The sequence below is a fragment of the Cyclopterus lumpus genome, chromosome 6 (genome assembly GCF_009769545.1).
Source record: "Cyclopterus lumpus isolate fCycLum1 chromosome 6, fCycLum1.pri, whole genome shotgun sequence".
NCBI lineage: Eukaryota > Metazoa > Chordata > Actinopteri > Perciformes > Cyclopteridae > Cyclopterus > Cyclopterus lumpus.
In genome coordinates this window covers 6,981,370-6,998,674 of record NC_046971.1, presented here as the reverse complement: position 1 = coordinate 6,998,674, position 17,305 = coordinate 6,981,370, and the positions used below count along the sequence as shown (strand labels likewise).

General features: G+C 45.0%; 1 protein-coding gene across 1 annotated transcript in view; it reads left to right on the top strand.

Moving 5' to 3' along the window:
• The window catches only part of si:dkey-82f1.1 (DENN domain-containing protein 2A), a 31,871-nt gene that overhangs the window by 3,274 nt on the left and 11,292 nt on the right, over nucleotides 1-17,305 (top strand). The window contains exons 2-4 of the mRNA XM_034536096.1: nucleotides 10,599-10,685; nucleotides 14,008-15,039; nucleotides 16,578-16,705. Coding sequence (XP_034391987.1) covers nucleotides 10,600-10,685; nucleotides 14,008-15,039; nucleotides 16,578-16,705 — 1,246 coding nt within the window. The 5' untranslated portion in view covers nucleotide 10,599. The remainder of the gene's footprint in view (nucleotides 1-10,598; nucleotides 10,686-14,007; nucleotides 15,040-16,577; nucleotides 16,706-17,305) is intronic.

The following is a 17,305-nucleotide window of genomic DNA, read 5'->3' as shown; positions in this document are numbered from 1 at the left end:
CGGATGCACCCAGTGACATCTGTCTCCTCTATTCTTTTCTGCTCAGAAACGTGACAGCAGGCCTTTTCGGAGGTTACAGCCTGTATACCCCTCCTCTTACAGGAACTGGCTTTTGACAGGCACTCTGCGGGGGCGGCCTGCAACTTAAAGACCCCACCGGGCTGTCCCCAAGCTGCTGTTGTCACCACGGTGACGCACTCAGAAAGAATGTGTCCTGTGGTGATGGTGAAAGAATTCCTCTTGTTTCACAGATATGGTGGGGGGGGGGGGGGACGACGTATTGTCTGTGATGTTGGTTGATGGCCATGGGTTTAGTCATGATCAAACCCCCTCTCTCCCCACACACACACGCATACACAGATGCATGGATAATGCATACCAGCTTAGACACCAGTAACCTTTTTAGAGTCAAACCAACACACATACTTAAATACATGCATGGATAATGCATCCCATTACACTGGATAGTGGAGGCATTTATCCATTTGGCACCTGGCCATGGTTTGTTCATTCGATGCACCCATATCCCTGACAAACACACACATGCGCTCGCTTTCTTTCAAAGCCTGTTGCTTGCCAGCTGTTTCGTCTGTCTGTCAGTTTCACTCACTTAATAAGAAATCGGACCATGGCTTCAGAGAAAATGGTTGCTGCGACTCTAATTGGGGAGACATTTAACAGGAAACCCGGCCTTCCTGCGTTGTTTACAGTACAGACAACAGTACAGAATGTGGATCGCTGAGCTCAGTCTAGAGAGATTGGTAAAGGCTTCGGTTTGATGGCAGGGTGTCAGATGTGGGCCGAGAAAACCCTTCACAGCAAACCAATGCTGATGAAGACCACCTTAAAGCCCAGAGCCTGAAGCCTGGTTTGGCTAGGCAGGTCTTGCCCACTGGCAGCGCATGGCGGTTGCATAAACCTGCAGGAAAATGGGCACAGAACGATGGAAATATGGACCAGACCATGCACATGGACGCATGAACACAAACACACACACACACACACACACACACACACACACACACACTGTATTTGCGCGTGAACATGCATTTACCATTTGTTTGACATCCCCAGTTTGGAAAAATGAACGCGCATGTGGCGAAGGCTGCCATCTGGAAAGGAATGCGTCCATCTGGGTTCAAAGTGTAACTCTAATGTGGCCGTACAGCTCGTTGATTTAGGCTCCGGTTGCCATGTAATAATGAGCATTCCAAGCAAAATGGGAAAACTTTACCGCACGCTTTGTTAGTTCGGCCGTGTGCAGCATGTGTGATATTCAAGATGGAAAAACTGTAAGAGCAATGGCCTTCAAATCATCATTCTACCAGCTCTTATATTCTTCTCTTCGTCTTCCTCTTGCAGCCGTGACTGAGAATGTGAAAAATGTTGTTTACCTGTCAATTTAGGGATCCACTCCATAATGAGAATTAAAACAACGTCTGGAGGTTCATCCGAGTGTAACAACTTAATGAGTAGATACTCCAGACACACTGCAGACACAAAGAAGCTTTGATCATCCCAAATCATATCTAAACACCGTCTTGTTAAGCTCTGGAGATGGGAAAGTAGTAGTTTTCTCATGGTCTGTCTCCGGTGTAATGATGAGGGTCGGGTTGGAGTCAGTCCTTTTGAAAGTCTTAATACATGTCTTGTTCGGATAGGGATTGCCTCAAAATCATCAATTCTTGCATAAATAATCTTTTCTCCTTGTGATATTGCCCAGCATGTTGCAGTTGCTCTGATTTTAATCTTTGCTAACTGCCTACAATTTTAAATTACTAAGTGCATTAGCCATATGTTAAGTACAATTTGTCCTGAGTAGATGACGATGGAAACGCACACCGATTAGACCAGTTTAGTTTGGCTTGCTTCAGCAGTGCTAAACACCCCTCTCCATTTCACTCAATTTTTTTTGTCCACTGGCGGTCTTGGCTCGGGCTCACAGTTGTCGGTCACGGGGTGTGTGGAGGTCAAAAAACGTGGGCTCCGACTCCGACTCTGGAGGTTACTCTCCGGAAGTGCACTTTCCCAAGCTCTCGCCTCGCTCGGCTCCCCCGGGGACTGGAGGGCGAATTGTAAAAATCTGTTTCTGTGCAGGAGAGCAGGAGAGCAGGGATGGGACGGGGGAGCACTGGTGGGAATTCTCAGGCGGAACCCTTAAAATGTAAAAGGGGGGGGGGGGGGGGGGGGGGGAGGAACAGGAAGGAGAAGAGAGGATTTTGGCTTTGGAGCTCAACTCTGAGACTGTGGCTTGGAGGATACATTTGATCTGGGGCCCAGAGAATACTGTTAGTGTGCTGAAGAAGCCAGGTTATTGGCGAAAAGGTTCTGTAGGTCCACTTACTGCTGCACATTTTACTGTGGCTGATCCTGTTTAAGAGAGCAAAGGTTTTACCATCAGGCTCAAATACTGCTCACTGTTGGGAGTCTTTTTTGTTTCCCCTTGAATGCTGGTGTATTCAATGACACTTCCTTAAGTGTAAAATCCAGGCCCTCCGGGAGTTGTTAACAGCAGAGACAGGCATTGTGCGAGGTCTATGACATGCCATGTCTGTGTCCTTTGTTTAAAGGAATAGTGAACACAGCTTTGGTTGCAGACGACAGAAGCTGTGTATGTGTGTATCACCTGTGGCTGTTTAGAATATTACCTTGTCCATTGAAATGTATCACAGCTTGCCAAACGGTGAGGGTCATAGCCAGGAAGAGCTCTATGGCCTCTTTTGCTTGGCGAGCTTTCCTGTCAATGGCCTTACTTACACTGTCAGTGATGATTTATGCCGGCTGCAACCACAGGGCTCCAACCGCAGGTGCACCTTCACCAAGGTTTCTCGCTGCCAGATGAGCCCATGGCGCGTGCAGTAATTTGTCTCTGGAACGAAGTGAGCTGAATACATAGAAAATTAAAGGGTCAGCCGTCTTTCAGAATTAGAATATATTTGTTATCCAACACGAATGGATGGAAATTTGACTTTAAGCACAGCCTGCAAAGTGCTGCAAGGTAAATGCTAAAGTCATCAAGCTGTCATACTCACAATACCAATTTGATCTTTAACAGATATATCTGTTCCACCATCTTCATTTACCGGGAAGCATGCTAACAATTAGCACTAAAGTGACAGCATGTCTGTCCCTATTTTCACGGCAATCCATCCAACAGTTGGAGCAACAGGAAAAGTCAGGAAAAATCGCCAGAGTTATTAGAACACATCATCTGGGAACTCTAATTATCTGTAAAAACTGAGGCCAATCCATGAAGTAGATGTCGAGATATTCCACTCTGAAGAGAAGAGTTTGACCGAGCGGCACCAGAGGAAAACATTACATGATTTCCAAAGTATAGAATAGTGAGTATATTATCACACACCCCGCCCCACCCCCGATCCCAGCGTTGTGGTTTTAAATGCTGTGAGGCAATCCAACAAGCTCTTTGGGTTGAAACATACTGAGGCCTTTTTCGCGTCACAGAATCTTTGCGACATAGCCTGAAGTTAGAGTACCACGTTTTGGGATTTGACAGAAGCAGTGTGGGATGGGATGGGGGGGGGGTTGTGGAGGCCAAAGAGGAGGCCCTGGGATGTGTTGGCATGGGCACTGGTCTGTGGAGCCAGCAGGGTAATTGGGAGCAGACTGGGGAGTCAGGAGCTCTACTGATGGGAGCTCTCTGTCTGTGGGGAGGAGGGGCTGACATGTCTGTGGGAAGGAGTCGAAGGACAGATGTGCCCGACCCTGCGCAGAGACGTAACACGACACCCGCTCCCATATAGGGGGGATAGAGAGAGATTTGTTTGCTCTGCCTCCAAGACGGATTCATCCTCCTCCATTTTTCTCTTCTCATTGTGATGATCTTGTCTTTCTATCTAGTCGAGAGGCTTCTCCTCTCCTTATTGAGCGAGTTAAGGCCTCTCGTGTATTTGTTGGCGCTAGGTAAGCGCCATTGTGGAGGGTGGACAAATTCAAACTTATTCGCACCAGGTCAGTCCAGGTTTAAGAAACTCTTCTGTGCTTAAAAGCTTCCACAAATCTTTTGCAATTATCCACTTAATTTTCACCTTTTGTCAGGCCAACAATGTCAGAGATTCCCCCTCCAACAAGTATTTCTAGAAGGGCTTATCACTTTGAAGACTTTAGTGCATCATTAGCCTGCAAGCCGCACCATTTGCAGTCAGTGGAATGTGGAATGGAAGAAACACAAACTCCAAAGGGAAAAGGGAGACCTTCCCCATTAAAGCCCCGTGGTTAAACTGTTACGGGATGATCATTTGTAAACTCTTGACAGGTGGAGAGAGTGCGAAGGACTTTAGGAGGATTTTGCTGAGTTTGTCTGGAGTTTTCCTTCCGTTTGCTGCCATTTTGACCTTGTGGTAGTCAGAGCTGTCCCATTTATCAACAGCGAACTAAAGTTCGTATTGTATGGGGTGAATTCTTAAGCCAAAAAAGCCTTCCTGGCTTTCAGAAGACACGGAAGGGTCAGTCTTACCCCAACTTCCTGCAAATCGCATCTCGCTTCCTGTCAGTTTGTGGGCACAAACAAGAAAAATAACTAATCATTTCATGCATGTGCTGCTTAAAACGCTGTCCATTGGTTGTGCATGTGCACCATAATTACATCCATAGTGGCTTCCTCTGTGGCCCCAATTATAATTAGGGTTTGTTTATACGTTTTCTGAGGTAATATTTTGGCCCATTCTTCCAGCTCCCACTTGGATAGACTGTAGACACCCAGGCCGTCAGATAGTCTCAGTAATAAACAGCAACCACAATAACAAGAAATGCTACATGTGTGGCGTTAGAAATACAACAATGGACACTGTTGTGTTAGTGGATTGATAAGCAAAAATACATGCAGGGAGAAATTAATTGTTTGTGGTATCCCCCATCAGTTCCTGTCTGGTTCTGTGGCGAACCCAGTTTCAATGCTGTCTCACGTCCATCCTCTCCTAACAATGGAGGGAGCGGGGGGAGAAGTGGAGGGGCAAGAGGACACAGCACAGCAGGCCAGGAGGACTATAAGTTTGAAGGGCACGTAGAACAAATTCAATGAGCGTGCAGCTTCCAGGCTTGTAACGCATATTTCTGGCTGTATATCGCGTGTATATGCAGATACATACACAGATACAGGCACACATAGTCATAGAATGGGCCTGTTTGGCTCATGTCCAAGGACTTGCTATGAAATCAGCTTGGGAAAGCAGCAGGGGCCCTGAGTAGGATACAGAGACAGAAACAGAGAGGGAAAGAGAGAGAGAGGGATAAAATTCCATTGTTTATTTACCCGACCCTCTCCTTCCCTCCTCCTCTCCATACATCCTTTCCTTTACCCTTCCTTTTCTACTACCAAAGCCAAAGCCGACCAGGTCTAGGCAGCATGTCAGTCTCTGTGAAATCCCCATACGTCCTGTCAGATCTGGCAACCTCGCAGCGCTGAAAACCAATTGGCCGTGCATTGAATAATCTCTGACGTGGTACATTTCAGCACGAAAGACAATGAGGGGCTATAAGGATTAAAAACAAGTCCTCCTCCATCATACTTTTGTCTGCGCAACTCCAGGACTGAGTGGGAATGAAAGAGAGAAATGGGTGAAAGACGGGGAGGAGAGAAAGTTTCCAGAGAGAGCTGGCTAAATGTGCAGCGCTGCGTTAAATTGATTGCAGGCAAAGCTTTGGCACATGCTATAATGAGCCATTTATATTAGGGGACAGGGTCCTTTACTCAACGTGGGTGCAGAGAGAAAAAGAAGAAAATGAATATTTTCTTTTTTCTTTTTCATCGCATTATATAATGCCCATTTTGAGCTACGGTGCTCTCTCCTCGTCCCCGTTTTACATCAAACCTCACTCACAAGATGCCGAGTGGTTTTCGGGGCCCGCCTCTTTTGGTTTGCTTGTTTTGTGACTTTATGTCCCGATAAGTGTGGAATGCAGCGTGGGCCGCGAGCGACTTTGTCCTTTTTTAGGTATTTCGAAATGACGGAGAGTTTGGGGAAGAACAAGCAAGGGACGGTGATGTCATGGTGTTAGATGTTTCTTGCAGGGCTGGACAGAGGGATGGAGGGACGGAGGGATAGAGGGGAGGATGAAATATTTATGAGAAGCAGCTGTTGGAGGGAGGCAGGCAACGCAGGCCTCCAGAGCAGCAGCCAACAGCTCGCTGACGACGAGTCAAAGGCCCGATAAAGCTACGAAACACAGACGGCACCACCTGCATTCAGCAAAGCTTTCTGAGTTCATCACCAAGACACAACAAAGATGCAAACCAAACAGGCCCACTCACAACATCACTGTCTTGAGTAAGGATTCACATGTCACCAGTCCTGATGACAGGGCGGCTACAAGCTACCTCATAACTGACACAGCTTGAGGAACTCAGTGTAGAAAATGTGGCGTGTGTGAGTGTGTCATCACATTGCCATCGTATGAGTCCGGGCTGATTCTTTTATTCCCTCGATGAATCCAACGTTGTGTTCAGCGTAACAAAAAACAGTTGCTGATCTAAGAAAGGTCTGCATGTTTGTGCTGCTGAGTAATCGATGAGCAAAAGTCTGTGAATCAGGAATTAATTTGCAGCTCTAAGACCAGACGAAGGTCAAATAGTGTTTAGTTTACAGGGGGTGCCAGATGAGTGGAGCTTGGAGTCAATGTAGCAGCCTGGTCTGTGGAGACCTGGCTTTTTGTCTAGGGTTGTTAGATGTGTATATATTACAGTTACACTAACCATAATCATATCATCTCAAGTGGCTCCTTAGAATGAAATAGTCCGAATGGTTGTCAGTCGTTTGGGCTGTTTGTTCATCTGTCCCTCCCCGTTTGTCACGATGCGTTGTTCGTTTACTGACTTCTCATTTCTCGTCTCCTTTAGTTCAGTATGACAGGTGACCTCTGAAGTTCTAACAGGACACATTTAAAGGTGCTGAACATGAGCACGTCACCACTTTAGTTACCATTTAGCTCAAAGAACAGCGAAGCCAAAGCACCGCTAAAAGCTGTCAGGGCCTCTTTGTCTCAAGCTGCTGAGATGCTTCATCAGAAGTGTTCGTCAGATTTGGGATTCGCTCTCACTTCACACAGCTATTGCCCAGGTGTGTGGAGTTGAGAAGTTTGAACCTCTTTCTTTCTTTTTCTTCTTTCTTTACACAACGTCACTTTCAAAGGGTACAAACCACAAGAGACTGGATAGAAATGTGCACCATTATCTCAATATTAAAATGATTTCTTCTCTCTCTACGATGGCAGGTTTTCGGAAAGGTTAATAATAATAATAATAATAATTGCCTTCTGACAACGCAGAATGCAGAGCTGGTATGCCCATGATAGCCACTGAATAGAGGGGGATCATCCCTTCAGGTGCATGGTCCCTCCAGTGCTACCCTCAGGTCAAACGTTGCAATGTTTGCCCCAAAAAATACCAAAGTTGACTCCAGTTAGTATCATATTTGCTCGAATACAACCCCCCCTGATTACTTTCCTTAACCGTACATTTTAGAATAGGTGGAGCTTGTCGCAAACTGAGATCGTATTCATCACATTAACATAACACCATGATTCAGCCATTAAGCCTAAACAAACGACAAACATCCCTCCCTCTCTCTCTCTCTCTCTCTGCGGTATGTTTGAGTACACGTTTGTAATAAGCTGTCCATGGCCAGATACCCAGTGTCCATCCGCTGATAGAAATCTCCCGCAGGGTTTGTTATGCAACTGATGCTCGGCTCTGATGCCCTGTGTCTGACCCCGACCGACACTATCTCTATCGAGTAAAGGCTTCAAGGCAATTAAGATTGTGCACCAATCTGTTTTCATCTGAGGCCAGAACCGGAGGCTATCCTTTATGGAATACATCGGTGTCATGTTTTTATCTGAAGGTCATTAAGAAAATAAGATAAAAAACAACTCTAGTCAGCAGGGGATTCTGGGAAGACAAGGACTGAAGGACTCTTTTAATATCAAACATCAAACATAATGTGTCTTCTATCCATTCTAACACATTCTCCACTGCCATCTTGTTCACCCAGCTGCTGAACAGCACCACTCCACAGTGTCCGCCGGCCTGTCACACCTCACAGGGCCGAGGCTGAAGGGGCAGTTTCCTGTGATGTTTTTATTGGCCTCAGCAGATGGCTTCCCTCAGCCTCTGCATTGTTATGGTGGCCATCTTGCTCCGAAGGGTCAGGGTTAACAATAGTTGCCAATGGCTGTCGGAGACAAAAGAGTTTCCTCAGTAACCGAAAGCTGTAAAACTGGCAATGCTGTCAAAACGTACTGCTTTTTTTTACGAGACTTGAACACACTACTTCTTCTTAGGTTCAGGCGGGTTGCGGCAGAGCACTCTCTTGCATGTGTGAGTCAAGTTTCAATTCAGTTAGAATTGTGTGAAAATACCAAATGACCTTTTAGGGCACTAGCGCCTCCACTGAACAACCCTTGGGCTCCAAACAATGAAATGGGACAGCCTAAAAGCCGACACGGTTTTCACAGAGCAACAGTATACTTGTATTATTCTTTGCAATATCCACTTTCCTCTTTAGTTTTGACAACCCCTGTCTCCCCAACCGCCCCTCTCCCAACGTTCCTCTCCCCCTGTGATATACAACACCCTCCCCAACCTAGAGAAAAATAAAACTGTAAAACTAGGAGGCTCTATGCATTCTTTACAGTCCCCCTTGCCCACCCTCCTTTCCACGCAGGATTTCTGTTCTTCATTTCTGTGTTGGATTTTTAGAAAGCAGAAAAGAATCAGGAGGGGGAGGAAGGGAAAAATATCGGTTGATGTTTCCCCTCAAACATGTGACCTCTGCTCGGCTCACAGCTGAAAATAATTTGGGCCCACGGGCCGGTGGATGGTTGACGCAAACTCTCCTCCTCCTCCTCCTCTTCCTCTTCCTCTCTCTGGGGGGGGGCTGGGCCTCGGGCGGTGGGGGGGCTAAAGACAAAGCAATAGACGGCTGTGAGTTGAGCTGTGAGCAAAAATGACACATTGTACTTTTAGTTTACTTCTTACCAGATGAGGCCGCAACTTTTCCGTAGCGTCCTGTTGTTCTTTCATTCTGGAAGAGAGAGAGAGAAAAAAAAAAGGAAAAGCCCAGAGTAATTCCAAAACACTGGACCCAGAGGGCCAATTATGTTGTTAACTCAGGGAAGAGTTCAGCTATTTGGCTGCAATTTTTCTTTTTACGTAATCCACCGAAACTGTGGCTCTTTTTTTCTGACTGCCAGTTGGAACAACGATTTGTGGAATTCAGCTGAACAAGGGTCACATAGGTGGTGGTGGGGGTTGGGGGGGGGGGTGGGGGGGTGGGGGGGGGGGGGGGCAACGAAGAGAAGTGTCACGGTTAGGTAATGCAGGTTTACTGGGAGAAGATCGAAGGGGGGGGATTAGGTCCAGGCTGTGCACAGGAAATGTTTAACGGCCTACGGATACCCTAAAGTATCCCAGAACATCTGGTTGAAGTCACACATGCACACACATCCATAATTTGGTCTGGAGTATGAACGTTTTGGCAGGATGTGTAGATCTCTGTAGGTGTGTTTTTTTTTTATATGAGGTTTTTACATTTGAGTATGCAACCGGGTGGCAAAGCATGTATTAGTGTCTCTGTGAATTTACTTAAGAAGAAATGTGTGAATTCCTGCCAACCTTTCCCCACTCTTCAACGTTAACCACATCTGTGCCAGACAGAGGCTAGGCCCTTTAGCTTCATGCCAACCATTTATAGGCCGACCCATGAGCGCTGCGCACCAGCGGCTCTAATTCGATGTTACATACGGATGGTCTTTCTGTGGCTCCAAGTGGATCTGGTTTCATTGTATAAATGTACCAAGTAATAATTTCTCCCCCCTCGCAGTCGCCTTGGCACTACTTCTCCATAATAAAGAGCTGGAGAGAAATGTGAAGAGCTGGAAGACACACACACCACATTAAGGAAGCTATTTTCTAGAATGTAAGGAGAGTATGCGGAGAGGCCTCGAAGTGCAAAAAACTAAATGTGTGCGCAGTTCTCGTCTTGAAAATACTCCAGAAATATGTTCTGGACATGACCAGACATTGAGTGATAACCTTAAAAAGTTGAACTCGGTGCCCTTCTCCATGTTTTCTCCAATGGAGCTTAATTATATTACAATGTGAAGTTGTATTCCATAAGTTTTCAGTGCTGGATTGTAATGTGTATTGTCTGTTGAAGTTTTGTTTTCACGGGATGGCGTGAAACCTGTGAGGTCTGCTTCTCTGCTGCTTGGGTCAGAAAATGTTTTGCTTTCCACCATAAATGAGACGTTGGAGCTATTTGGTAGTTCACCCTCACACAGTGGAGGTAGAATGTGTTCCCCGCTGAGGGAATCCTGGGTAAGCGGCTCTTCTTATGACCTAACTCTCATTTGTCAGTCTGTATGTCCGCCTATTGTTATGTATCATCTCCATATATTTAGTAAAGAAAAGCCAGTTTTGATTTGTGAGTGTTTTTCTTTGCAACTTCCTGACCTGTAAACTGAAATGTAGGTCTGCTCTGCATTCGCATGCGTTTCAACAAAACTTTTACACAATGCACTCGCCCCATTAAACAAATATATTGCGCTAACTGACTATCTGTATCTGTGTGACTGTGCAGGATGCCAGCTGCTAGCACCATGACCGGTGGGAGGGCCCTGCTGCTCTGTACGAACTCTGACAACTGTATCTACCAATCAGTCAACGGGTAGGTTCCTCAAAAGACAATCAAATACTTTCCTTTTTTTTCTGATTCTAATGTTCAGCCAATAGTGATTTTTTAAAAACATGTTATTGTCAAATTCTCCTTGAGCAAGGCTCTTATAGCAACCTTTTTGTGTGTGGATTTATCTGTCATTGTCATATTAGTTGATTCTTCCTTAAAATAAAAATTAGACAGTTGTCAAGACGGTAAATAACCTTTTACTCAGAACACTGGTTAGTATACTGTTTCTTCTAGTTAAATCCTCCTTACACCTGCGCTCCGTCACAAAGCTTTACCTCTTTGTACCGGAGGGAGAGCAACAGTTTCTCCTTTTTTTGGGCCAGAAAGCTACCGAGTGAAATCCCATGAAATGAACAAGAACAAGTGGCCTTGTTTGTCTCTAAGGGCAAAGTTATATTTGGTGGCTTTGTGACAGTACCTATTAATTTCATATAGACCAGATGCTTGACTCGCTAATTGAGAACTTGCAAACCTTGGATGGAATTATTATTACAAATAACCGCAATCGTTTTTTAAAATTCTGGTTCATCGAAAAGAATAATAAAAAAACGTAAGTGATTTAAAAAATGTTTTAAAAAAAGAAGTAAAAAGTGCATTTTAGTTTTAGGAGAGAAGTAAACTATGATTCCCAATGTGCTTTGCAGTTATAAAAAGATCATCACAGAGTTAAGCACTCCTGTGATTCAACATCTGCAATGCAAAGATAACACATTGAAGGTTGCTACTCATCCCCAACAGCGTTTCAATCTCCAAAACTGTACAAAATAACCCTGACAATATCATTGTGTTTATCTCAACTTGAGCTTGAGACTTCAAATATTTAACAGAAAGCCGGCATCACAAACTTGAAGTGTAGGGTATTTGAAATGTAATTGCTTTATTGACACTTTCGTTTTAATACCCATACTAGAGAATGAAAGTCAGATACTTTATGTCAGCACATTACTAAATTGCACAAAACACCTTTTAAAATATGCCAGAACTGATTTGCCATTTGAGTGCCATGTGACCTACCAAGCTGTCCAAAAGCATGCCTTATCAGACATGAAGGTGAAACCCTTTTGATCTGAAGATCCTTCAACTTTCAGTTGTGGAAAACACGTGGAAACTCACAGATCCCCCCACGTGCTGCAGGATTGTTACAAAGGCTGTGAGCCGGTACACTTTTACTCTGTCATCTTATACCTCCACACATTCTCCACCGCAGACTGCTTGGGCCCAGAACCATCATACAGTTCTGTGCTGCTCTTAAGCAAGCTGGAGACAGCCCTTTCCATTCGGGTCAACAGTCGAACAATAGCAGGGCAGAGTTGGCCATCTGGCATCTAGATACTGTTACTGCCCCCCTGCTGCCACTGTCTAATGCCTCTATGCCCATTTTCTATAGTCCCTTCTGTCATCTTTGCAATATTCATTCATTAGTGCCATTTAGATTGTAATGAAGGGATTTTGTTTTTTGCCAATAACAGCAGTTGTAGTGGAAGGTTTAAATGTCTGTTGTTTTTCACGTTACGGTAGCTACCATTGATCAAAAGCTCATTATTATTCCCTTTGGCGATTTGTTAAAAGTAACACGTTTAGTTTAGTTTCTCTTTTATTTCGTCCTGCCCATTTCAAATCCTTTCTCTTATCTGCTGATCCTGTGTGAGCTCAGCTGGTTAGAGATACCCTTGTACCCGTTCGCCATCCTTCCCCCCCCCCCCCCCCGATGACCCTCATCTCCATGCCCCGCCCATCCTTGGCAAAACTCTCTTTTTCACAAACACAATCCCACTTCATAGAGATGGTGGAAATGCACCTCCCTGCCTACTCCTGTTCTCCTTTACTTGGCCCTTCTATCTGACCTAGTTTTCCCCTCTCTGTTGCTTCATGCTTTATACAACTGGTGTTTCGACTGAGGGACACAAAAGGAGAAAGAAAGGCAGAGAGGGGGAGAGGGACCAAATTAATAAAACCCAGACTAATTTAAAGGTAATTATTTGGTTTCCTCGCTGGTCATAGTTACAACATGAAAGTTTTTTTTTTCTTTCTTTTCTTCAAGGGTCTCTGTGGAAACTCGATTCAGTAATTTCCCCCTGAGATTTTCCCTGGATTTCATGACTGTTGGTTTTCACATGCAGCAATGTCATCACAAGTCACCCAGCAAGGCCATGTTTCCTCCGCTTGTTGGAAATTCAATCATTTGATGAATGGTCTCGAGGCCAAAGCAAAGATTTGAGGGTTGGGAGTAGAACAGAAGAGATGCACGTCTACATTTCGGTCTCTACCCTCTTCTGTGTGTACTTGCATCTTCTCTCCCGAAATAGCTGTGTGTGTGTGTGTGTGTGTGTGTGTGTGTGTGTGTGTGTGTGTGTGTGTGTGAGTGTGTGTGTGTGTGTGTGTGTGTGTGTGTGTAGCTTGTAAACTTTGACCCCTGGAACCCAGAGTTCAAACAGTCGTGACCCAGTTATCTTCTCAGAGTGACTCACTTCTAAAACAGAGGCACCAAACAGACATCTAAGCTCTTTTAACAAGAATTCTTTGTTTACCTCATAAAACAAAGACCTATTTGGACGTAATTGTAAGTGCGCACGTTGCTCGGCCAATTTTAAAAGCTCCGGGGAGCACGATTCTTAGCTATGTACACTGGAAGCAGCAACTGACATTTCTATGAAAATAATTTCGCTATAAATTATTAGAGTTGACAACAGTTGCAATGCACTTTCTCTCTCTGTTTACCTGGTTTGAATTACGTGTGCTTCAGTTGTGGTTAGCACTGTCCCCTTACCAAGAGAAGACTCTTTCTACGTTTTGCTTTTTCCTGCAAAATTCAAGAACGCTTGAATATCTTCTTTCAAGATGATGACATCATACTGTATATGTTCAAACATGTGTCAAACATAATTTGCATGGGATTCTTAAACCTGTTCAGTCTGGATTTGTAAAATATGAATGTCCGGCCATCTATTTTTCAGCTAGGTTTTCAAATCTTCAGATGCTGTAGCTCTGGTTTTAAACATAAAATAAACGGTTGAATCTATGTAAAACTTTTTTTTTTTTAATTGGCACATTTCTTGCTTAATATTTTTGTTAAAGGCTTACTACCAACATGTTGAGTTGAATTCTAATGATATATGTTGACACAAATGGAAACAATACCATAGGTTTGCACACTTCTCCTGCAGTTTTGTGTTTGTCTCCATGTGTAAAGTTCACTTGGCAGCTTTGGGTGTACATGTATGGCACTTGCGGTTTGTTTGCAACCCTTTCAAGGGTTAAGCAAGAATGTCAAGTGTGTGTTGACTTATCTTTGTCTCTCTTCTAGGCTCCAGTGCTGTGGCTTGAAGGTTGGAGAGGCTCCTTCGTCTGCGGTGCCCCATCGCCAAGAGGTGTGCGGGTCACCAGGGGACAGAGACAGGAGGGACCCCGTTGTGTCCACCAAGCGTCCCCTCTCCCCTTTGCACAGCCCGGGTCCTCCTGACGACACCATGCTGGCTCACAGGAGAGCCACCTCCACCAGCGACTCACGGACTTCTAACACGGAGAACGGGCTGTGTGGCAAGCTGACCAACAAGAGCCCAGCGGCAGTAAAGACTGCCAGCATCCGTGATAAGATCTCACAATGGGAGGGTAAAAAAGAGCCGGCCTCACCGACTCCTACAGGGACATGTCCGCTGAGCACGACACAGAAGGAAGTTGAGACAGTGAGGAAAAAGGATTTCAAATCTTCAGAGGTCCAAAGGACAGATAGCAAGAGGTTGGTCACCTGGGACAGACAGGACTCAGGGAAGGAGAATGTTGGAAAGTTGGGGGATTCGAGGCCTAAATCGCCAGAGGCCATAACAAACAAGGACAGGGAAGTTATTCTCGAGAAAGGATTTCGGGCTTCGAAGCCAACAGAACAACCCCAAGACAAGAAAAGTGTTTTAACTCATGTTAAGAAACTGGAGAAGGCAACAAAGGACGTTCCTGACAGACCTTCACTGGCATTTCCAGGGAATTACTTCTGCCCTCCTTCAAAGGAGGAGCTGGAGGAAACAGAAAAGAAAGCCAACGAGCCCATTTTTGGGACTTTTGACGTTGTTCGGTCTGGCGGGTCGCGGAGGAGGAGGGAGGGGGATCCAGAGAACGTATACAGTGAGCCGGGGGCTCCGTCTATAAACCCTCTACCCAAACCTCAGAGAACCTTCCAGCATCACACTCCCCCCACTACCCCGGCTTCAGGGCCCGGCACGGGAAAAGGAAGGAGGAACTTGCCCCCTTTGCCCTCCATTCCTCCTCCACCTTTACCCACGTGCCCACCACCTGGAGTTTGCAGGAGACCCTGGGCAGACAAACCCCGGGACAGTAGTAACAGGTAAGAGAACAAGAAGATAGAATTAAAGATATGGGCAGCCATGAATAGTGTTGACGATCAGTCCTATGCCGGACACCCATCCTTGACCTGAAGATCTTTACTAAAGCTTTTTAGTCTTCACCTCCAAAGCTAAATTCCCCACAAAATATATTGTTTTAAGTTGCTTGTGCAATCAGAATGAACCGGTGATGGCTCTGTGTATCCTCTGACCATCCCCCCACCATCACCACCAAACACGGAGGTGAGCATCACCCCCATCTGCTGTAAATCAAAACCACCGGTGACATCATCCTGTTTCTAAATATCCCAAAGAATGAGCTCATTGGTTGGATCTGAGGAATGTACACATCAACTGAACTCATTCCTCTTTCCAAAACCCTACTGGAAGCGAGAGCTGTGACTCATGTCCAAGAGGCCCTTTGCTTTCTCAAGTATTTAAGCATTGACCGTAAAAATGATGCGATGCAATCGCCCATCACAAATCAGTTGTAAATGTAAACAAGTGCGAATTTGTAAAGTGTTAACTCCGGAATCTGAATCACTTATTTACCAAGAGAAATGAACATGTCTTCTAAGTAGTACTCCAATGCAGGTGGTTACAGTCAAACAAACAGAGCTGTGAAAGGAAAACAATAATGTGAACTCTGCAGTATTGGAGTACATCTATTGTTCGCTTTCTCAGTGGTCTGAATTCTTGTTTGGAGCTTGGCTTGGATCAGTTACATTCCATACCATATGTGGAGGCCTCACTGGGCTCAAGTGTGCTGTGTCAAGCCCTTTGTTTGGTCAGGCTGTCTTTCTCTTAGTGTGCATTTTTGTGGGTGTGAATAACTTCACTGAGTTGCAGGTTTATAGTTACACCTAGCTTCAGCCAATGCCGCGCCACAGCTCTTCCATTAATCACACTTTTGTAAAGCTTACAATGCCTGTCATTTGTTAAACCTCGATCCAAAAAGGTGTTTATTTAACTCCGTGATCATTTACTCTCCTTGACTTTCATCTATATATCAGGGACAATGCACAGCAGTTGACGTCATTATGATGCACAGATTTAGCCAGATGGCTAGTTTTCATATGCGGTTCCAAGGAAAGATAATGTTAAAGATAAAAAACGTAATACAAGGCAGACACCCTTAAAAAATCATATAACAAAGATTGTTCACTATATCCAATAGAGCTAAATAGGATAAGCCTCAGAAAGAAAGGGCCGTTGCATTGTATTGCAATGGATGTAACAAGTTCCACCCGATAAAGAGGAAACTTGCTTTAATTGTATGTGCATGCATGTGGTAACTCGTGCATCCACGGATGCTTGTGTGCTCTCCATCCTACTGGGCTTTAATCCTTTGCAGTGATGAAACACAGATGTGGTCATTCAGATGTGGCAACTGGTAAATGGTAACATCGGTTTTGCTGCTCGGCATATCAAACATTCCTAAAAGCATCAGCAGGAACTCTCAAAAATCCTTCCTTCCTCTTCTTCTTTTCTATTTGGCGTGCAATTCTCCCTAAAGTTTGGCAATCCTCTGTCCAAGCAGGAAGTCTTATGAATTTGAAGATCTGCTCCAGTCGTCTACAGAAAGCTGCAGGGTGGACTGGTACGCTCAGTCCAGACTGGGCCTAACACGCACTTTATCGGAAGAGAATGTCTACGAGGATATAATAGGTAAGCGATACATTGTGGAACATCAAGTTCCCGACATGGTTTTCAAAGTGTTACGTTACGATAACTTTGTGTACACTAAAACTCCCCAAAAACATTATTAAATACTGCACTGTCAGCTGTCCTTCATGCACTGCATGACCCTTTCGTTTTAATTTCTCATATCAGCGGGCATCGTGGAGTTGAGGGAACAGAGGTGACGAAGAGGCCAACCTGTCTTTACTCTGCTCCGGTTTTAATTTAGAGCCACGCTGCTTCTCTTTTATTAAAAATGATATGGCTAGAAATTTGACCTACGTTCCTACCTTATTGTCTGCAGGGTTATGCCAACCCCACCTAGACACTGTTTAATTTCAACAAGCCCAATATTAGCGTTGTGTGAGGTTGCGCTGTAGCTGAGGTCGGCTACTGTGATTGTCAATGCAGCGGGGGGGGGGGGGGGGGGCTCAGAGCTTAGCGCCACGGCACATTACTGGCAATTGCTTCAATGTGTCTTTAGTTTTCATCACAGAGACTGTTGTGTAATGAGTGCTGCTTGTTTGCAGTAGTCAAGTGAACTTAAACGCTATTTGAGTGATGCCGCAGCTTATTTGGGATTCCTTT